The following is a 23,693-nucleotide window of genomic DNA, read 5'->3' as shown; positions in this document are numbered from 1 at the left end:
TTGAAAGGAAATTTGGGAAGAAAATTGTGTTGGGTGTTTTTGAGGGAAATTGAAATTGATTTAGAGTTCTGATTTAGGAAAAATTGCATTCAAATTTTTTAGCTTGAAACCAATTTTTTTTTCTTTTTTTATTGGGGAAGTGACGTGGCAACTCGTTGACGTGGCAAATGAGATGGCACCATCACGTTAGTCACTACGTCATAATGTAAGAGAATGGTATATGGGGTTGATGTAAACGTAGTATTACTGAAGTTTTAAAAATCCTATATTTCATTCCAAAATTGCCCTTATCTAATAATTTTCCTTCTAAATTTCTTTGATAACCCTATCATCCCTATTCTCTAGGGATAGGAATTTGGGACTAGACCCAAAAAACCAACCCAAAAACCCAGGTTTAGAACTGGTCCTATAAGGTCTGATCCTAAAACCGTAGCAGGACCATGGAGAAGGGCCCTAGCCCTAGTTCGATCCCTCCTCCAAGGCCCGAGCCCATACCTTTTCCCCTTTTTAAAAAAAACCCCCTAAAAAATATCAAAAAACTCTCTGTTTTTTAAATAGACAATAAAAATGGAAGTTAAATTGATATTTTACCCAAAAAAAAGTGAAATGCAACCAACAGTCACATAGGGGAAAAGTTTTTTTATTTTGTACTTTCCCCCCCCCCCCCCCCAACAGTCACATAGGGGAAAAGTTTTTTTATTTTGTACTTTCCCCCCCTCCCCCCAAAAAACCTCAACTATAAAAACCCTCCTAAACCTCCATTTTCTTCACAACTCAACTCTCAGTCTATTCTCTCATTTCTCAATCTCTCTACTCAAATTCTCAAATTCTTTTCAATTCAATTTATATTTACATTTATTCATATTATATTTATATTATTCAATTTTTTCCATTTTTTAATTTCATCTATTATTCATATTATTAGTCAATTTCTTTCATTTTAATTAATTATTATTTTATTATAAATTCATAATGGATTCTCGAAATTTTGCATTCGGAGGATCATCCCAAAATGAGTTTTACGTTCCATTCACCGAAGAAATGGAAGGGTTCGATCCATTTTCACTCTTTCTAGAGGCAGCAACTGCAATTCCACAACCAAAATGGTTGAGACTAGGTCTAGCCAAACACAAGCGAGTTGCGACTCCACGGTTTGATCGACAAAGAGGGTCGTGTCTAGGGTATGACAATTCTTCACCAAATCAAAATGGCCAAAGCCAAATGAATTGGGGGAAGAGACATGCGGGGAATGTAATTTTTGTCCAACTGTTATCGACACTGAGAACAGGACTTCGACGATGCGGTGACACTTGGAGAAGAAGCACCCCCTATATATGAAGTAGTCCCACCAGTCTGGTTCAACTTCAACTGGACCCGATAAGAAAATTCAAACTCAACTTAATTTTAATCCATAATTCTCAACTCTCTCAACATGGCAATATAATGTAGTCAGAGCACGAGAATGCATAGCAAAATTCATATTTGCTACGGACTCTCCTATTTCTTTATCTGAAAATCCTTATTTTGTTGAAATGATTAAAAATGTTTTTGTTCAGCAGTTACCCCTGTTAGTAGAGGTACAATTAAAAGGGACATACTAAGACTTTATGATAAAATCAAAGATCAACTTAAAAAAGAATTTGAAAATTTTAGCAATATATCTATTACATTTACTTAAGATATATGGGCTGCTAGATCAAAAACAGATTTTTTGGTATCACAATACATTACCTAGATCATAGTTGGCATTTACAACAAAAATTGATAGGTTTTAAAGTATTATATGAAAAACATAGTGCTAACACTATTTATTTTACAATTATTAAAGTTTTGCAAGAATATTTATTATTTGCGATAGTTGTGATGCTAACGCTTGATAATGTAGCTGCTAACACCTCAGCAATTTCTTTATTTGAAAAGAGATTAGTACTGCTTGGTGAAGGGAATTTTTTTCACCAGAAATGTGCATGCCACATCATCAATTTGATTGTTAAAGCAGGTTTAAAAGCTATACATTCGAGGATTGAAAAGGGTGCGTGTGGCTAATCGGATTCATCATCGGTAGCAATTCAAGATGGACTGAATTCTGCAAATATTGTCGCTAAGAGGATCCGCCGATTGAACCAAAGAAGTTATGTATGGACATGTATGTCTGTTGGAACTCCATGTAGCTGATGTTGCAAAAAGTTATACCAACCGCAAGACAAATTACAGAGATTGTCAACTGGAAGAACTATCCGGAGGAAGTCGTCAACGAATCCAATTGGACGGTTTGCAAACTTTTTTTTTTTTTTTTTGTTCGTTTCTTAAAGTTTTTTACGATTCTACTACTATATTAAGTGATATTTATTATCCTACTACTAATGTAGCATTAGATATTTTACTTCGAATTTCTATAATTTTTATATATAGAATGAAGATTTGAGCAACATTGTTGTTCTAATGGAAAAAAAAAAAAAAACCGAAAATATTGGTTAGATATTTCATTCTTATATGGATTATGTTTTATTATAGACCCTAGATTTAAATTAAACGTATTTAATGCACGGTTGCTAAGATAGGCCATAATTTACAATAGGACTATGGTTCTTATTTGATAGATTTTAACTGAATATTGGAAAGCCTTTTTTTCTTTGTATCAGACTAGGTACAATGGAGCGTCCAGTGCCAACAGAGACGAGCAACAAGACCCTAATGAAGAACAAGGAACGAGCATCTGGACGTTTGTGGAACGCGGCAGTGGTGGTGGTGGAAGTAGCAGCTCATACAGACAACTTGGATCAAATGAGCTGCATCGGTACCTACAAATGGACATGTCCTACATGTCTAAGAAGGAGAAGCGTGAGATGGATCTGCTTCAATGGTGGAACCACAATGCAAGTTGATTCCTTATAATAGCTCAAATGGCACGTGACATTTTATATGTGCTAGTTTCGACAATTGCATCGGAGTCAACATTCTCAATTAGTGGCCACATTGTTGAAGAGAGAAGATGCTCTTTAACCAATGAGATGGTTGAAGTCATAATATGTTTACGAGATTAGACTCATGTAGATATAAGAGATCAGCAGCACCCTGAAGATCCCAAACTACTCAACATCTTTAGAAACATAAATTTGGAGGATGTAAATATTGTTGATGATGTAAATTAATAATTTAAAAAAAAATTTATTTAATTGTTTATTTGTAAAGTGTGATTGTGTGAATATTATATTTATGTTAAAATTAAATTATTATTATCTCTTTAAAGTTTAAATTAAAAACATCTTAAATTTATAACCAATTAAGAATTAAGTCATTATTCATTAACGTTTAACCATTCATTTATATTTAATTATTTATTTACTAATTAATTAAAAAGTTTACAAATTACTTCTAACAAATTACATAAATCCCCCTACATAGTTTTGATTAAATCCTTTAATAGATAAAAAATAAGGAGGGTAAATGAAAAATTATAGGTCCATGAGACTGATACTATGGGCCTAGGACCCGTTGGAGGGATCAGTCTGAGCCTTGAAAGTTTTCATGCCTAGGACCAATCCCATGCCCATTTGATGGACCGGGCCCAAACTCGATCCCAATTGGGTCTAGTCCCTACCCACCTTTACTATTCTCCCTCCTAAGTTAGATCCCATCATTCCTAATTTTTATCCTATGTTAAACTCGAGTTGTCATTTTCATTTTTTATGGAATCCCTTTCCTTAAACATTTTATTTCCTATTTAAATTCTTATATGCAACTATTTTCATTCTATTAATCTCAACTTCCATGAGAATTTATATCAATTGATGAATGTTAAAATGAATTTTATCTTTTCCATCATTCTCCTATAGTTCAAACATTGTTAAACTAATTTTCTAAATCAAACCCTAGGCAAAAATAGTTAATGAGAATATCTATTACTATTTTATTTTCATAGTTTGATTTAATTTTTCATCTCTTCCAAAAAAATTCAATTATGACAACATAATTTTGAAACAAAAAATTCAAATTCAAATTTTTGAAAAAAAAAATGAAGAGTTTAGAGAATTGAGAAAAATAGTTATATAATATATGGAGAAAGAATAAACTCCCCATTTGGTAATTACTAGTTCAAAAGAATATATGTTCTAAAAGATTATTATTTCGGCTTAGAAAGAAAAAAAAAAAATGGTGAGGGCTTAAATAACACCGATCTAAAGTTATTTATGTTAGAAAATTTCCTAATTGTGGGGTAACATTAATTATGATTTGGTTTGATGAATCTAGGAAAATGCGTAGTCCAATGAAATATCCTTATGGGCTTATATGATCATTCCAGAATTTGCCCAACATGCTTCATTTTATATAATCTGGGTTGACGACAAGTGTGGACTTGGACCTGTAATGGATTTTAGAGTTTATTGGACCTTTAATGAGAGGACCTAATAAATTGATATAAATTGGCTATGTTCTCTTTCCAAAATGTGATTATACACTAGACTCTATTTGGAAGTCGTCATTCTGGAGTGTTTCTGTAAAGGAAGACTGATAATTACTTGCAAGGAATTTAAGAAATTCAGAAGTCATGACAGAATTAGGTTTTTCTAATCCTTAATCTTTAAATTTAGTATTCTATAATTAATATGCAAATCTTAGGATTAATTGTTAGAATTGAGTGAATTCATGTGAGAATTCCTACAATTTAACCTTCTAACTTAATGAAAACAAAGAGGGTTTACTTATTAAAACCCGAAAAAAGAATAAAATAAAAAGCGTAGCTACAATTAAGCTCAAAATACAAGCTCCCAAAGCTTGAGATCTAAAGGTATGTTTAGTCCAATGGTGTTAGGCCCATTGGTAATAGATTTGAGTGGTGTTATTTGAGCCCCACCAAAATTCTTTGTAAATTTTATTAGCTAAAATTATACATGCATTGGCATTCCAAAAATACCCTTATCTTCTTCCCCTCTCCGTATAATTTTTAGAATTTCTAAGAACCCTAATGAAATTGTAATTAAGAGACTGTTTTTCCTTCAACCCCCCTCCCCCCAAATAATAATAATAATAATAATGAACATGATATCGCAAATGGGAGTATTCTAGCTAGTTCAAGTAATTTAGTGTTTTACACAACCTTAAAAAATTACAATCTGTGAAATACGCTTCCCTTTCTACATTGGAGTCAATAAATATACAAACACATATGTTGATTCGGCTACGAAACTTTATAATCCAAGAAAATGTATTAAACGCACAAAAAAGAAATAGCTTTTGAAAACACCAACTATCTTGAACCTTTATTTTATTATTGAGTATTTCATTTGAGAATTTTACAAAGATTTTGGTTTCTTTACTCTTGTTGTTGCTATGAAAATTAGACTTTTGGTTCGAGCTCAATGCTCATGGAATTCGGTTAATTTAGAAGATAATCATAAGTTTTAAAAAATAAAATTTATCAAAATATTAAGCGATGATTTTTCAAGTTAATTATCTCCTACAACCTCTCAATTATTTTAATTAAATTCAATTTTTAGATAGTCGATTAAAATGAAAACCATTCAAACAAGTATCATTTCCCAGATTATTTAGTTTGGCTCTATGTATGGCAAATTTTAGTTTCTTGTTACCTATGCAACGTTAGAGGTTACAGAGTAAGGCATATTTATGTATAAGTTTAATTTAATAAAACAATTTAAGATACAATTAGACTCTACCATAGCAAAATGAAGCCTACTTTTTTTTTCTTTTTTTTTTTTTTTGCCCTTTTAAATGCGGACAATCTCCTCCCTTATATTTATTTATTTTTCCTCCAGCTATCATTCATTTATTGATGCTTTGCTATAAGTTTTGCTACTGATAACATGGTAGATTAAGCTGCCCCTCCTGCAGCAGACACACCAATGAGACAAAAACATTAATCCCCTGCAAAGTATCAATATCTTCCTCTTACCTTAAGGCTGGAATTGATTGCAACAAAACAAGGAATTTCCCTGAACTATTATCACAGAATTAACCAATTTTGTTTACCCAAGAAATACAAAAATCAGCCATTATTGACCTTGTAGCTGTAGCATGCATGCAGCAGCATATTCAGCTAGAATCATCAATCTTGTGGATCATCCTTGTGATTAACACCTCCATTGCTTGGCATTGTTTATTAATATTTGGTAGAGACATTTTCCAGCGATTAGCTCAACCATGCTTAACACTGAAACAGTGCATTTATACTAAATACCTGCAACATTACATTTTCCAGTTAGTACCTGTTTTTCCCCTTAATTACTACAGTTAAACAGTAAAAGAAAGGTTCAAAGTAATGTTCTGACTATGTAATAATCTTCACAGCTGGCCCCAGAAGTTAATTATATCTCTAAAACAATATCTGCAGTAAAAAACAGATACAAATAACATCAAAATTTATAATAATGCATATGTTGTTATATATAAAATATAAATATAGATACGCCAAATGAAATTACATTCTGAATCTGTCTTAACCCATTTACTTCCACTCTCCGGCTTCTCATTTATCTCATCCTCTTTGGCAGACTTGGGCTTACGCCCTCTGTTTGCCAAGTATTTTTTGGTAGACAATGTTGTACTAGGACTTTGGGGATATATTTTCTTGTGGAGAATTGCCCTCAACATCTGTAAACAACTCATAAGAAATTAGAACTGAGCGTTTGAAGGATACTGGAGTGATTAAATATGTATAAATATAAATATACCTTTTCCATTCGTGATTCTGAGACGGGATCCCTTATACTACGGGTAGGTGAAAACCCACCTCTGCAAGCAATCACCTTCTTAACCAGAAAAGACAATGATTTTTTCCCAATTGCCCTTTTAGTATTATCAGTGCAAATATCTTTCCCTTTGCTACAAACTACACTTGTGCTTCGCTGAACATGGCCGCCGCTATCCCTATTCGAATCATCATAATATGTATCGTCGTTGGCCGATTCTTCATCTCCTGAGCTTGAATGGTCGAGAATTTTATCCAATGAAGGATGAGGATCACCTTCTGATTCCGCGGCCGAAGAGGCTCCAGCATGTTCATGCAATAATAAGTTTAGCTCATTTTGAAGTTTTCCCTCTTCTTCAAGGGTAAGATCTTCAGAGGAGGATGGATTTTGTTGAAGATTGGAGAGTAATTTTTCATTTCCAATTGTCCCAATTGTTAACAAACCTTTATGCCAGTCGATGAATTCTTCTTTGCGTTGTTCTTCCTGTTTGTACTCTATATATACCAGAAACAAACATCATTTACAGTAGAAGACCAATAATATCATTAGCAGTAGATCAATATATTGAGTTATCTTTTAAAAGATTTAATCACAATTTTTAGACAGTTACTCCTGTTTTTACTGTTAATGGTTTAAGAGATAAATAAATGTTAATTTCTGTGATTAAACACTGCAATGAGCTTATGAAATTATGATTAATAAAGATCATACTAATAATTAATTGTCCGATCGACTGTACTAATCATGCATGGTTTCAGCTTATATATTGAGGATAAAAGTAATGCCAAAGAACAGTACTTACGATTAGCTGATGAAATGAAGTCCTGTTTCTTGCTTACACGTCGCCCATTGAGCTTGTTTTGTATCCAGTTGAACATCTGCAATGAAATCAGATACGATATCAACACTGGTCTATTACTTGCTATTTAAATCTCTTTTTTCTTACCTTAAATTGATGAAGTTATATGGAGGTAGAGTAAGATCTATTTAAACATGTGGAGATGGTGAATAAGTGGACCAACAGAGATTCAAGTGTTAGTTTATGATACACAGATCTCGTAAGCCAGTGAAATATGAGCTGCAACAAGATTTAAATAGAGTGAGGGCGTGTGAGAATTTCCATAGACAAGCTGGTAGAAGCTGCTGGTTTAAGTTCCCAACGGTGACTTTTGCCGCCTTCTTTCTCTCTCTCTCTTCTATTTGTCATCTTTTCTCAACTACTATGTCTTTTTCTTCCTATTTTAATCAATTTCTTCCATTACCAATTACTTTATAAATAATACAAAAGCTAGATGGAAATAAGAGCATTAATTTCCCTTCCCATGTTTCCATTTCAATTCATAAAGTCGATACCTCATATAACATATCGACCTTGCATATAGCTACACCTGTCTTTGATGTCCTCGAATTCAAAACCTAGCAAACATATTTATGACATTTATATGCCTCAATATATTATTTTTATTAGGGATTTGTAGCCAGTTGATTCACAATTTCCCAAAATATATATCTCTTGGAATCAATGTAAATTTGGAATGCATGGGATGCATGCAGTAATATTTGACTTTTCTTATTTGTTGACCTATCTTTCTCCTTTGAAGGTTTTTATACATACACACACATATGTATATGTATATATATATATAAAAGTTTTGAATAGAAGAAAAATTAAGAAACTTGACTGCCCGAAGGACAACGAAAAAGAAAACAAGATCAATGAGCAACAGGCCTAGCCTACACAAGGAAAACTTGGTTGAAAAACAAAATATTAGAAGTGATGGGGCCGATATGAAGATTGAAGAGAGCATGTTCCCGTGCCGTTGTCCCTCACTAACCCAACCATTAGCCACCAGCTGTATCTGTATCTCATCCCACACTACTCGATCTACACCACCTTCCCCATTTAATTTTAATTCATCTATCTTTCTTCTTTAGTGATTGATATTTAAATGTTTTGCCCAACTAAGTTACTATAGATTCAACATAATAACTTTCACACTTCGGCAAAAAATAATATTATTGAATTAATATCTGATGAAACCATTGATCTTTGATTAATATCTGATGAAACCATTGATCTTTGATTATTATTAATTACGATCAAGTTAGAAAAATGCAGCAATTGGGATCGTTATTAGCTTCATATATATGAATATGATGGATGGTGAGGGAGATAAAAATAATGAATCCATGGATATTTTTCTACTCACTAATCACAAATTAATTAAACAAAGCTAAATCCTAATTTTTATTTAACTGGAAGACTTCTATATATATATATATATATATATAATATTTGCATTTGCTTAAGATCATCTTTGTGCTGCATGCTTTTATCACAACTAGCGTATACATACTGCATCGCCTGTTTAGTACAACTAATTAAGCTGTAGGATACTAGTACAGCAGTACTTTTGCATAAGCAATTTGTTTTTTTGGAATTGATTTTGAGACTTAGCAAAATCCCACGGAAACCAAATGAAAGAAAGTAATCATGTGCTTTGAATCTGTTTATAAGTTCGAGGTGATATTGTGCGTGGAGTGAAAGACTGAAAGTATCTCATACGTAAGTTCAAGAAATCTAGTACTCAACTTGTGCTAAAACTAAAAGGGGCGGAGGTGAACAAGCTAGCTTATTAATTGGAAAATCTTTAAGATCGATCTTATAACACGTTTACCATGCAAATCCCTACGTTAGGGATCATGAAATTTGATCATATATAATTTCGAGGTGTTTCCAATAACACAATCCAATAGGAGACAGATTCTGCAGAACCAAGACTGTATATCAGTCCTGTTTCTCAACACACACCACAAAGTCATCTCTCATTGTTTCCAATCCATCTCATTCTCACAATTAGACCATTTCTATCCAATATCGATCAATACCACTCATATGAATTTGATATGTCATTTCAAATCTTCAATAATACAACACAATAATTTCTTTCTTTTTTGCCAAAGACAGTAGAACTAGAACACAACACAACCCAACAGAGTTGGTTTTCAACACGTATGGCATTCTACACCTCTAATAATTCTAAGTTTCTAACAACATTTAAGTATCACTTCTCATTTTCCTCACTTTTTTTATTTTGGGGGATTGAGTTTCGTTTTAGCAATTTGTCTATCTCGCTAATTACTTATTTGTCAAGAACTCAATAAAAAACTTTATTATATAAACCATTAATAATCAATAATTAACCATGAATATACATGGATTAATGTTGTTATGACTGAAAATATAGGATTGAAGTGAGGTCCAATCAGCGTGCAAAAGTCAGAGTAGTGGATACACCCGCAGCCGCTTCTTCAGAATATGGAACACCCGCGCTGCTTCTATCAGAATAGTGGGTGCCCCAGACCAGCCAGAAGCTGTGGTGATCTCACTGTTCCAATCCATGTACCAAATCGCGCAAATCACTCTAGAAGGTGGGCAATGTGACATAAAGAAGGATTTGTACGCATAATCCCGTCAACTCACAGATCCATATCATTAGCTCAATGCATCACACTGTAAATTGAGAGTTCCTCTCTTCATGGGATTCGCTCATTTTTACTCTTGATTACTATCTCCTCTTTGTACTATCACATTGTGAGTCATTGTAACCCACTTGTAAGTCAGTCCGCTAACACGACTTGATCCTTATCATTAATACAAATATCAATGGACGTAAACTTGCTACCTTAGCATCCAAACCACTTTAAAAGTTGTCTCCATTGCATTTACTCTCATTTTTCTTTATATTCACGTGTATCTTCTAGGTCAGCTTATCATTTTACACGTGCGTTTGATAGTGTAAAAATCACGCATCAACAATGTGACGAAGAAAATAATTCTCTTTGTTTTGCAATCTGAGATGAAGTAAGAGAATACACACACATATATTTATATATGATTTTAAATAATGACACAATGTCTCCAGTTTGTATGATATGGATCACATCAGCAGGATGACATACTGCACAAATGCACCCAAACTTTTTCCAGTAGATGATCCTAACATGTATATAATTCTTTATAATTAGATTAAGATACACTATAGTATTAGTATGAGATTATAAATTATACATACTTTTAGTAAAATCCGATGGAGACAGTCACGGCATGGCCTGAAGTGTCTCTCGACGGGGCTTCCATGCATGCGAGACCACGTGAAGATGTCCATTCGCAGTCACACACAAACTATACCAATTGGGCTAAATCAGACCACACGGTACTGACAATTTGATGATTTTCTCATCAACTTACTCCGACCAACACGTGTCTCTAAGGACCGGTCCATTTTGCAATTTCAATGCTCTCATTTCTATGTCCTCTATTTTTAAAAAGGTACATCTTCACATCCCTATGCGCCTGTCTCTCCTGTTAATGACCAGTATCTCTAATTCCCCCGATACAAGAAAATATATACAGTAAATGCAATCTAGATTGTCATGATTCATTATATTTTTCTTTAATTATTCCTTTTTTATATTTTGTATAATATTGTTCAACCTTAATAACTTCACTATTGAGTCGAATGTGTTCTTACTTGTAAGAGACTAAGAGAGTGCATCCTTTCGAATATCACATCAATCTAATAATAATAATCACCATAAATTTAAGTTTGATTGATTCCTTAATACAGTTCTAAGGAAAGTAAAACTTACTCAATTCAACCCCACCCTTTGGATTGGGAAAATAATGACAGGATTATTACAGATTGCATGATTGATATGCAGCCTTAATCAGCACTTTGTGGTCCTCAACTTAGTTGTTTAATGAATGGGACGCTCAATCATAATCTGTCCCCAACTGGGAAATGTATATTCAATCAGAAATCAGTAGATCTTTCACCCAAAGAGCAACTAAATTAATTTAACAACAAACAATATTTTGTTTATTAGTTTAAAAATTCATTAGATCAGCAAATTGTGAAGCAATAGATCTATAAAGAGTAAATGAGCAGTATTTTTTTTACCACCAATATGAACGTTTGGAATAGACAAAATAACATTTCCCGATACGATAAGTTGAATCTTCATGGGACTAACAAAAAATTATAATAAAATATAGAGAAAGGAATAGTGGTTTTACAATTTAGTGAAACGCATGGAAAACACCAAAAGAAGAATAAGAAAACGCCATCCCATATGAAAACTTAAATATTCTTTACGAGATTAGCAAATTATAAAATCAAAATTATTGTGTTAGGCTTGGATATAATGTTAGACCTTTAACTAATCAAAAGTTTTTTTTTTTTTTTTTTTTTTTAATATAATACCACAATTAAGAGTTGGGTTTTTAAATATCTATCACTAAGAACTTTCGATTGAATTTTTTATTAAATTAATTATCTTCAAAAATACAAATTTATCATCATCATGGATTCAGTAGATAAAAATACACTAGTTTTAAGGCGCAGTAACCAACATATAGAAAGAGAGAAGAAAAAACCCTTTCCCATATGGGTTGTCGAGTTTTCCAAGTATATCTAACTCTCATGCCAGTAGGGGCTCCTCAAGTTCCCTCGAGATGCAGTTTTAAGAGTAAGACTAAAAGCATGGCATGGAGGAGGGTTTCTGCCTACGAGAAAAAGAAAGCCTTTAACTATTAAGTTTCTATAAGCTAATTAAATATCAATATCTATACTTAGAAACTTTCTATGAGACTTTCCGAAAATGGTATTATCATACATACCGCCGAACTTCAAGTCATTGTTTTATGACAAATATGGAAATATTCTATTCCCGAGTTGGCTCCTTCTTTCGTTGGCTACAGTAGCCAATAAATTAAGAAGTTTCTTGGGATCAAATCGAAACTGTACCTGAAAATATCAAGTTGGGTTTAAGCCAAATATTTTGGTAATCATAACATCTTGTTACTTTAATCAGGAACGTGCTTATGTATAATTCACACACACTAGCCAGTATACTAGTACTACTTCAAGCATCAAAGCCAAAGGGAAAAAGAATATAATTTAATTATCTCCTGATTTGATAAACTATTCAGTGTTTACTCAAGATATTATGAGTTTGATTCTTTCTTTGATTGCTAATAAGGGTAACCACTAAATTTCTTATCTAGTTAATAGTTTTAAAATATTAAGAATTAGTTGATATGCATGAAGCTGACCCAAAGCCCCATACCATAAAAAAAAAAAAAAAAATATATGATTTTAATTTTCAGAATATTTAATTTATCACAAATGCTCAGATATTAAACTGATTTTGATTCATAAAGTATTGGTTATTATTTATCTTATGCCTAATGTGATTTTTGTCCAATTATCATCTTTAAATGTGTTTAGAAATATATATTTCAATATCTCGTTCAAGTGATAAAATATGTTAGTAAATAATTATAAAAATGTATATTATGTCATGACTTGACAAGAGTTCTATATCGGCGGGCAGAACATGGGCCAAAGGTATTAAACCTTGTTTACAAGGGCGGACCCAACCTGGGCCTACCCTCACATTTAAAAAAAAAAAAAAAAAAAACTGCTTATATAGACGCACAAAAAATTGATGTTAATATATATATCCAGACTACCTTCAGATTTTTTTAAAATGAGAATTATTATACATATATCCAGACCTACAAAAAACATACTATTAATATTAGGGGTGTTCAAAAGAATCGGTTGGAACCAGAACCGGTAGGTACCCTGGGTTTGGTTCCGATTCTTACCCAGAACTAATCATCAATTGGTAGGTTCCGGTTCCAAATTTTTGGAACTGTTACTGTACGGTTCCGATTCCGGTTCCTATATTTAGGAACCGGAACCGGAATCAGGAACCATGAACTGAGACTAATATAAAATAAAATTAAAGATTATGGGGGTTAATAAAAGCTTTTGTAGAAAAAATAATGTGAATACATTTATATTTATATTTCATAACATTTAAAGTAAGTTGGTTTGACTTTTGAGAATCTACCTTTACAAAGTAATTAATAGAGTTTGTAATTTTGAATTTATAATTTGTAATTTTATTTTTGTTAACAAGTGCCAGGTGGGGGGGTATTTGTAAGTTTTTAAGGGTTTTTTTTGCCATTTAAAAAACTTTTGGGGGGTCATGTAATTTTACAGGGTACCCAGAATCGGAACCTGAACCGTTGTTACAGGTTCTAGCTTTGGGTACCTAGGAACTAGAACTGTCGGTTCCGGTTCTGGTTCCAAATTTCAAGGAACCGTCGGTTCTGGTTCCTTCAAAAAGTGTAGGTACTCAGAACCGAACACCCCTAATTAATATATATATTTTAGATCCACATCATATTAAAAGTTTAAAACTCTCTCTACTCTTCTCCACGACTCCACCTACTTTTTATGATTTTATTTTTAAAAATTTTTACTCTCTCATTCTCTTTTTCATGCTATTCGCTCTTAAAACTTTTGAAGACTGAAATTGTTGAAGCTTTCACTATTTAAGGTGTCATATTTAGCTCTGTTTTATGTTTTATTAGTTTTAAGTATATGTATTACTCATTTCAATTTAGTTTATTTTAAGATTGAATCATGCTTGTTTTGTGGAGGTTTTTTATTCTAATTTGATGGAAAAAAGCATAAATCGTGTGAGTTTGTTTTGTGTTTTATGTCTAAGAATGTTCTTGCTTTCCCAAATTAAACCTTAAATATATTTTACTAGACATTATTCTTCACCTTCCACTTTCTTACATTTCAAATGTCACTGTTTAACTGCTAAAAATTATTAAAAAAATTTGAGTTACTATCTATGCTTATATCATGAAATTTTTTTTTTTTATTAATTCATATTAAAGGTCAACGCAACGTTGACTTTATTTAAGTCTTATGTGACTTTAGCTTAGACTATGTCTGATCAAAGTCATGAAAATTTATATTATAATCTTTAAGAGCAAAAAATTAAAATTAAAAGAAAAAAAGAGGAGAAATAAGAAATTTATGTGGAGTATTTTTGGTGAATTGTGGTTACTTTAAACTCTTTTGATTATATTAGATTTAAATGGATCATTAAATTCGCGTAGTTTTTTTGCTCTCTTCACATTAAAGAGGTTTTTCCATATAAAAATTTTCTTGTGTTTCCTTTCAGATTCTTGATATTATGTTATTTCCTTTGTTTAAGGTTTTATTTTTTAGAAGTTTTCATTAATTATTTGGTAAATAATGGTGGAGTCGAGGAGGCACCTTGGGCAAAAATCTAGGGTACGCCAGTGTTTGGTTATCCCTTAATTTGTAAAATGTGTTTTCAGATATGAAGCTCGAAGGCAAAACTGTGAAGACTCTGTCCTAAATGAACAATATTTTATAGGTAGGGCTCTAGGTTATTACGTACTAACTTTATAATTCAGGAGAAAATTAAAGAAAGACACTTAACCATTTTATACAAACTAACAAGTAATTAATTTCAATGTCAAGTCCATTTTTTTTTTCTTCTAAACCTCCTACCTTCTGAATTAAGAGTCCTCTTTCTAACAAGAACTTCAAGACTCTATATATATATATATATATGCACTTAAAGTTCTGAATACAAAAAAATATGATTTGTATTAATATATTGAAATTTATTGGTAAAATATTATAAGAATTAAATATAAAATTACAATATATGTCTTAGTACGGGAAACTTTTTACGTTTCTTTGTATTATCCAATATTATTTCAGGCATCAACAATTATAAATTCAAAGGTAACCTAAATAGAAATATGAAGATTATAAATGACATATTATCATTGAAATAAGAATAAAAGAAAAGAAAAAATAAACTGCATGCGTGGGTTATATAAGAATGTGAAAAATTGAGGGGTGGAATGTGTGATTTTCATAAATTAAAGATATCCAACTAAAACTCGAAGATCCTCGTCCTCCCGCGCAAGTGCAACATGTCATTCTCTGAACGAGTAAGTAAACCATAATTGAACGTGTCAACCTCGTATGCAACATATATAAATTCCAACTCCTAGGAATCAACAGAGGTGGCACTCATTATCTCATCCACAATCCAACCTCACACTTCTGTTTAATTTGTTTATTAAATTTACGTGATTTAATGTACCTTTCTATCTTACTCCTAAATCTATGAATTTACTGGTTTAATTTAATTTTGTACATGGAATCAAAGAACAATGAAGATTGTTGATGTGTTTATTTGGAGTGCTGTGTTGAGAGTAGTGGATGATGGCAACAAGTAATGTAGTATTAGTCCATGAAGAAAACACATACAGAAATCTTCACCAACCGGCTGTTATTATTGGTGGATGTTTTGCTCTTGCAGCTGTTATTCTCTCTCTTTTTCTCATTCTTCAACATCTCAGATCATACACCAATCCTGCTGTTAGTTCATTTCACTTTTACTAACTTTTTTTTTCTTTTCATTTTTCTCTCATATATTAGAATTTTAGATGCAAATAAACAAATCCATTCTGTGTCAGCTTCAATTGTAGAGATAGATAAAATATGTGTTTACTGGGTTCTATTAGTTTTGAGGAATTTTTGGGGATATCCGTATTTATTTGTAGTATTGATAATTGCCCAAGTATTAAGGGAATGCAGCGTTATGTCTATTTGCAGTTTTTACTGGGATTTTTACTCACTACCCAGTATTGAAATGATCTATTTCTTTTGACAGGAACAAAAATGGATAGTAGCGGTTTTGTTCATCGTTCCTGTCTATGCTAGTGAGTCAGTAAGATTCTTTCTGAAAACCTGTTTGTAACTTCTTTTTATGGTTGCTTTACCACTAATCCAAAGGAAAGATTATCTTTCCATGATCAAGGCCTTTTAAATTGCAAATAATTTGGCAACTTAGACAGTATACTATTTCACCTACATCAAACTTGCATTGTGTCATGTCCCAAAACAATTCTACTGTCTGATATTTGATCAAATGTTGAGGTGGAACAATTGGTACCATTATGTACCTACTTATGCCTTCAGCTGCCTTACATGTTTAGAAGAAATTAGAAACTAATATATTTTGCTATAAGCGTCTAAACAAAAGCTTAATTTATGGCACAATTTAATCTGGAAAAAAACTTGGGAATGCATGAGTTCGCAATTTCTATCCTTTAATTATCACTGTAGCCTCTTGTACGGAATTAGCACAAACATCTTTTGTCACAGAGAAAAGGAAACTGATAGCTGATGCTTGATTGCATGTCCTGTTCTTGCTACTAATTTTGATGACTTTTTGGTCATACATACATGATAATGATATTTGTTTATTGGTTCCCCAGATTTTATCACTGTGGAAACCGAGGTTCTCTCTTGCATGCGACATTTTAAGAAATTGCTATGAAGCATTTGCCCTGTATTCTTTCGGAAGCTATTTGATTGCTTGTCTAGGTAAGCTATACTCTTTTAGTTTGTCTTGAAGAATGTTTACTTATTCTCTCCACTTTGATTTGACGGTGCTAAACTATCTAATGTAGCTTTATAATGTCAATGTCTTTTACTAATTAACAAATTGAAGCACTTTAAATGGAATTTGATGGATGAGAAACACTGAACTTGATAAAACGTTTGCTCATCAAACGGAATTATATCCCTTGCTGTATATGGCTCAAAGTATCTCTATGAACTTGTCCAGCACATCAACTTCTATGACATTTGTTAACCAAGATTGACTTCATGAATTTAAGTTTGATCGAAATATTAATCTAGGTGGAGAAAGAAGAACCATAGAATTCCTTGAAAGTAAATCAAGAAAGCAGCTCAGTAAGCCATTATTAGCTGAAGAGAATCAAGTTTCGCAAAAAGGGTGGTTCAGTAACTTCTTCTTCCGACCATGTGATCTTGGAAAAGATCTATTCTCAATACAAAAGTTAGGTCTCGTACAGTATGTAAGCCACTAACTTTTTTGTTGTTCCATTTGATTGGGGTCTGGTTGAGTCCTGATATCTGTTGTTAACTCAGATGATTCTGAAGACACTTTGTGCATTCTTGGCATTAGTGTTGGAGCTCTGTGGTGTTTATGGTGATGGGGAATTCAAGTGGTACTGTGGGTATGTGCAACCCAGTCTCGCTTTATTAGAGCATAGAGCTCAGATAATAAAGTGATCTTTCCTATCAGTTGTGTTATCTTGTCTTTACCAAGGAATTTTTTCCGAAATTTTTTGATATTTTTTGTAAAAATAGTATCACCTTCATTGTTAGTTTCAAATTTGAAGATAAATGTATCACATTTGGTGCCTATACTTGTACGTAAAAAAACAAAAACATGTGGCACATGGTTTGGAAGCAGAAATTTGTCTTCATTTTATCATTTTCTATCATGAATTCTGAATATTTGTTACAAGACAGTAAACAATGTTCTTCTGCTTTATTTCTCCACTCCAACCATTAAATTGTCATCTCATGCAGGTATCCATACATTGCAGTAGTGCTGAACTTCAGCCAGATGTGGGCATTATATTGCCTTGTCAACTTCTACAATGTAACTCATGAAAGACTTCGGCCAATAAAGCCACTAGCAAAGTTCATAAGCTTCAAGGCTATTGTGTTTGCAACTTGGTGGCAGGGTGTGGGTATTGCGCTATTATGTGCATTAGGAGTTCTTCCCAACAAAGGAAAACTGAAAAACGGATTGCAGGATTTTTTAATTTGCATTGAAGTAAGTTGCATAATTTTCTGAAGTTTGAAAATTCACTTTTCTTTGAGATGTCTTATGTTATTATATAGTACCCTAATATTTCAAGTAGCTGACGTATTACATATGCCCCAATATTCTTAAGAATAATCTTTTGTGAATTTAGTTCTGCATGGATGTGATTCTTCTTCTTTCTATAGCCATGACTGTACAGATATCTATGACATTGCAGATGGCCATTGCAGCAGTTGCTCATATGTTTGTCTTTTCGGCCGAATTCTATCATTATCTTCCAGCTCCTGAGCCTGGAAAATTAACTACCAGAAGAACCGAAGAAAGACTAAAGTTAGAGGAGAAAGACAAGAAACCAGCCATGCTTGAGAAAACTAAAATTCAAATTGAGGCACCTGGAACAAGCATCAGTGAAAGTGTTCAAGACATAGTTGTTGAAGGTGGCCAACGAGTAAGTTCTCACTAATATTCTAAATGATATATTCAACATATGTTCTTGAAGATTTCATACTTGATATTGAATTTTATTAATAATCAGGTTGTCGAAGATGTTGTGTTGACCATAAATCAAGCCATGGGACCTGTGGAGAAGGGTGTGACAAAAATCCAAGAGAAGCTCCATTCTAAATCGTTGAGTTCAGATGACAAGGAAGGAGAGTGGGAGTTCAAAGTTGAGGAACATGTAGAAGAAAATCTAACTGGAACCAAAAATTTTGCTTGAGTTTAGAGAAAAATAATTAGTTAAGACTCTGATGGAGATGAACTGTCACATTTGCATGATTTTAATGGTTCTGAACTCATGATTATGTATTTAGGTTTGGCCAACCATTCAATAGTAATTCTTAATGCGAAGGATTTGTGATTTGTTGTGGGAAGTGGGTTTACTGACAAAAATTATTGCTGGCTAAGTTGAGCAGCACTGTATACTACTGGTAACTATATTGTAAATTTATTGCCATGAAAATGAGTTTTGTTATCTATATTGCAACATCTTGGTTCGAAGCTTGAAGCCAACATAATCGCTTTTATGCAGAAAGTAAAGCAAATAGAGGTATTCAGGTGGCTCTCTATAAGATTCAAGTATCATGTATCATCTATTTTATAGGACAAGGTCTTATTTCGAGCCTATTCCTCGAACAGTGAAGGCTATGGGACGGAAGAAGCAAACATCAACAGGCGGCCGACACTATTGGTTGGGTTCAGCTCTAAGCAAAGTACACTATCGGAATCATCCTCCCTACTCTACGCCGGCGGAGTAAACAAACAGACTGTCTTTCTGGTGATCGACTGTCCCTCTCCCTATAAAGTCATCTTGGCTGACCCTGGATCCACGACATGCGAGCAGTCCCATCTACCTTCCACCAGACAATCATGTTCCCATCCAATGAGAGGTAGAGAGATCAAGGACGACCCCAAAGCTTCCAGAACTGCTACAAGAATGCCTTTAAGGGCAGGGTAACTCTTCATAGCATTACAGTCTCATCCACCCCTTCGACTGAGCCGGTCAACCATCTATGGAAGATTTGGATGAAGTAGATACATCCAGACGACCTAAAGAAGACACACATAGGGTCCCGCCTTAAACCCGAGACAAGGAGAAGCTGGTAGAATTCCTTAAACGGAACCAAGACTGTTTTGCCTGGTCCATGCCGACATGACCGAATCAGTCCAGACGCAATGGTTCACCAACTCAAGGAAGATCCAGATCACCCACCAGTGAAGCAAAAAGGAAATTCACACCAGAGCATAACCGAATTGTCAATGAAGAGGTCGAGAAGCTACTGAGAAATGGTATGATCAGAGAGGTCCAGTACCCGAATGGCTGGCGAATGTCGTGGTCGTAAGAAAAAGAACGGAAGTGGAGATTCTGCATCGATTTCACGGACTTAAACAAAGTCTGCCCCAAGGACTCCTTCCTGCTCCCACTATCGACATGATGGTTAATGCGACCGCAGGTCACGAGCTCCTAGTTTCATGGATGCTTTCTAGGATACAACCAGATCTTGATGCACACAGATGACACGAGAAGACAGCCTTTTCACGGAGAGAGGAATCTATTGCTATAGGTAATGCATTTCGGTCTTAAAACGCCGGGGCCACCTACCACGGCTGGTTAACAAGATGTTCTCCAAACACCTCAAAGACACATGGAGGTATACATCGACGACTTGCTCGTCAAGTCCCTGATGGCCGAACAGCACCTTGACCACCTCACCAGGCATCCTCCGTCCTCAGGAAATACAATATGAAGCTAAATCCAGCCAAGTTGCTCATTCGGTGCCTCGTCAGGTAAGTCTTGGGCTATATGGTGACTCAACAAGGATGAAAGTCAACCCCAACCAGATCAGAGCAATCCTCAGTATACCGTCTCCGACTTGCATCAAAGACGTCCAGCGCCTTGCAGGACGGGTGGCCGCTTGAGCCGCTTCACTCATCAGCCGCCGACAATTCCATCTCTTCTTCCATGCTCTCAAGAAGTCCAAGAAGTTCGAGTGGACCGCCTCCTCGAAGAAGCCTTGCAACGACTGAAAAGGTACCTAACCTCCCGTCCGCTCCTTTCCAAACCTGTGGACGGGGAAAGCTCTACTCTTATCTAGTGGTCTTAGAGACAGCCATCTCAGCGGTACTAGTTTAAGAAGAAGAAACGAAGCAGTTACCAGTCTATTATGTAAGCAAGTCACTCCTCGACGCAAAAACATGGTACAGTCAGTTGGAGAAACTGACCATCGCCCTCATCCATGCATCCAGGAAGCTCAGGCCATACTTTCAGTGCCCTCAATATTTGTACTCACCTCTTTTCCACTCAAGAAGATACTGCACAAACTAGAGCTATCAGGCCGACTCCTGAAATGGACAATAGAGCTCGTGAGTTCGACATATCCTTCATCTCGCACCGCTATTAGGGGTGAGCACGGTAGCGGTAGAAACCGAACCGGAACCGAACCTACCCAGAACCTGCACTGTGCGGGTAGGTTCCGTTCCAATTTTTTGGAACTGCTACTGTACGGTTCCGTTTCGTTCTTGCATGTGAGGAACCGAACCGGAACCTGTAAAAAGGGTACCCTATTGGAACCTGTAGGGGTACCCGTTTGAAACCTATTTTGGAACCTTTTGAACCTGTTTTGAACCTATTGGAACCTGTTTGGAACCTGTTTGGAACCTATTTTGGAACCTGTTTAGAACCTATTTGGAACCTGACTATAATGAAATATTTTGAAATGTAAATAATAGGGGATTTTCTATTATTTTACATAAAAAATTTAAAATAGAAAGTTAAATTTTAAGAATAACCTAATTAAAAAATATCGAATACAATTATACTTATTACATATAATTACACCATATAAAGCTTTAATATATTATATATTATTATATTAAGTTTTGATCAATTAAGTAAATAATTGGAATTATGATCTATTAAAGTGTTTTACATTTTTATGTTATTAAAAGAATTATTTTGAATAAAATAGTATATTGATTGAGTATAATTATTTAGTTTTTACTTCAATTATCAACTTCTGATATATCTATAATAAATTGTAATTAATTATTAATTATAGTTAAATAATTACTCAATTAAATTATAATATCATTATATTACATTATATATTATGAACTTACTTAATTATAGCATTACATAGTTAAATGTTACAAATACTATTAGTTATGAATTTATACATACTTACATTAGTAAATTTATTATATTATTATACATTACTTAATTAAACGATAAAATTTAATTAATTATAACATTACCTTATATATTTATAATATAATTACTTAATCAATTATAACATTCCATTATAAATATTAGTATATTAATTAATAATAAGAAATTTATAATTATAACATACCTTAAACATTTCATTATAAACATTAATTAAACATTACATTATAGTTAAATAATTACTCAATTAAATTAGAATATATTATATTTACTTATATATATGATCACTTACTTAATTATAGTATTACATAGTTAAATGATTACATAATTACTTATAGTTATAATTTATAACATTACATTATAAACATTAGTAATTTACTATATTTTACATTACTTAATTAAACGATTTAAATTTAATTAATTATACCATTACCTTATTATTTATAATATAATTACTTAATCAATTATAACATTCCATTATAAATTTAGTAATTAATCAAATGATTTGAAATTTAATTAATTATTATATTTTATAGATTTATATTGATTATTTAATTCATTATAACATTATAGTATACTATTATAGTAGATCATATAATTATATAACATTATATAATTAATGATTACTTAATTGATTATGAGTTATGATATTATGTTTAAACATTTAAATTACTAATTTACTACATAAACATTAGCACAATATTTAATTAATGATAAAAAATTAATTATTATAACTTACCTTATAAACACAATGACATTACATTATATTAAAATTACTCAATTAAATTATAATATTATTATATTACATTTATATATGATCACTACTTAATTATAGCATTACATAGTTAAATGATTACATAATTACATAATTAGTTATGAATTTATAACATTACATTATAACATTAGTAATTTACTAATTTACTATATATTGCATTATTTAATTAAACGATTAAAAATTTAATTAATTATAACATTACCTTATATATTTAATATGATTACTTAATCAATTTACATTCCATTATAAACATTAGTATATTATCAAATGATTTGAAATTTAATTATTATATATTAAATTATAGATTTATAGTATGATTACTTAATTCATTATAACATTACATTATACTATTATAGTATGATCATAATTAATTATAACATTACATATTAATAATTACTTAATTGATTATGTAATTAATTATAAATATTGTTTACTAATTTCTACATAATGATAAACATTATATCAATACTTATTAAATGATAAGAATTTAATAATTATACCATTACCTTATAACATTTCATTATAAACATTATTAAAACTTACATTATAGTTAAAAATTACTTAATTAAATTATATTTATTATATTACATTTATTATGATCACTTACTTAATTATAGCATTATATAGTTAAATGGTTACTAATTACTTAATTAGTTATGAATTTATACATTACATTATAAACATTAGTAATTTACTATACTATTACATTATTTAATTAAACAATTAAAAATTTAATTAATTATTATATTTTTATTTTGTAATATGATTACTTAATCAATTATACATTCCATTATACATTAGTATAGTAATTAAATGATTTGAAATTTATTAATTATAATATTAAATTATAGATTTAAGTATGATTACTTATTCATTATAACATTACATTATACTATTATGTATATCATATATTTATATAACATTATATATTAAATGATTACTTAGTTGATTATGACATTATATTATAAACATTAATAAT

At 32.2% G+C, this 23,693-nt stretch overlaps 2 protein-coding genes across 2 annotated transcripts; one reads left to right on the top strand and one right to left on the bottom strand.

Moving 5' to 3' along the window:
* Positions 1-6,326: 6,326 nt before the first annotated feature.
* LOC116132580 lies at positions 6,327-10,113 on the bottom strand. The gene is made up of 5 exons (XM_031418242.1): positions 10,009-10,113; positions 7,513-7,588; positions 6,693-7,204; positions 6,444-6,612; positions 6,327-6,346 (listed from the first exon to the last, which is right to left on the bottom strand). The coding sequence occupies exons 1-5, from the start codon at positions 10,111-10,113 to the stop codon at positions 6,327-6,329; spliced, it is 882 nt and encodes a 293-aa protein (XP_031274102.1).
* A 5,726-nt stretch (positions 10,114-15,839) lies between these two features.
* Positions 15,840-19,036, top strand: LOC116132525 (protein LAZ1 homolog 2-like). The gene is made up of 8 exons (XM_031418184.1): positions 15,840-16,006; positions 16,302-16,358; positions 16,909-17,017; positions 17,336-17,514; positions 17,588-17,676; positions 18,035-18,284; positions 18,493-18,723; positions 18,811-19,036. Exons 1-8 carry the CDS (start codon positions 15,848-15,850, stop codon positions 18,991-18,993), a joined length of 1,257 nt encoding a protein of 418 aa, XP_031274044.1. The 5' UTR covers positions 15,840-15,847; the 3' UTR covers positions 18,994-19,036.
* Positions 19,037-23,693: the final 4,657 nt, after the last annotated feature.

This window comes from Pistacia vera, unplaced genomic scaffold (assembly GCF_008641045.1).
Source record: "Pistacia vera cultivar Batoury unplaced genomic scaffold, PisVer_v2 Contig255, whole genome shotgun sequence".
In the NCBI taxonomy this organism is placed as follows: Eukaryota; Viridiplantae; Streptophyta; class Magnoliopsida; order Sapindales; family Anacardiaceae; genus Pistacia; species Pistacia vera.
This window is presented reverse-complemented; position numbering and strand designations above follow the sequence as displayed.

What these genes read in the sequence shown, in the direction of transcription:
- LOC116132525 (XM_031418184.1), top strand. Translation starts at nt 15,848, where the DNA reads ATGATGGCAACAAGTAATGTAGTATTAGTCCATGAAGAAAACACATAC. An exon ending in GATCATACACCAATCCTGCT is followed by an intron (nt 16,007 to 16,301) that starts GTTAGTTCATTT and finishes TTCTTTTGACAG; the next exon opens with GAACAAAAATGGATAGTAGC. An exon ending in CTGTCTATGCTAGTGAGTCA is followed by an intron (nt 16,359 to 16,908) that starts GTAAGATTCTTT and finishes TTGGTTCCCCAG; the next exon opens with ATTTTATCACTGTGGAAACC.
- LOC116132580 (XM_031418242.1), bottom strand. Translation starts at nt 10,113, where the DNA reads ATGGATTGGAACAGTGAGATCACCACAGCTTCTGGCTGGTCTGGGGCA. An exon ending in TTCTGAAGAAGCGGCTGCGG is followed by an intron (nt 7,589 to 10,008) that starts GTGTATCCACTA and finishes ATTTCATTGCAG; the next exon opens with ATGTTCAACTGGATACAAAA. An exon ending in GGTTAAGACAGATTCAGAAT is followed by an intron (nt 6,347 to 6,443) that starts GTAATTTCATTT and finishes TTTTTACTGCAG; the next exon opens with ATATTGTTTTAGAGATATAA.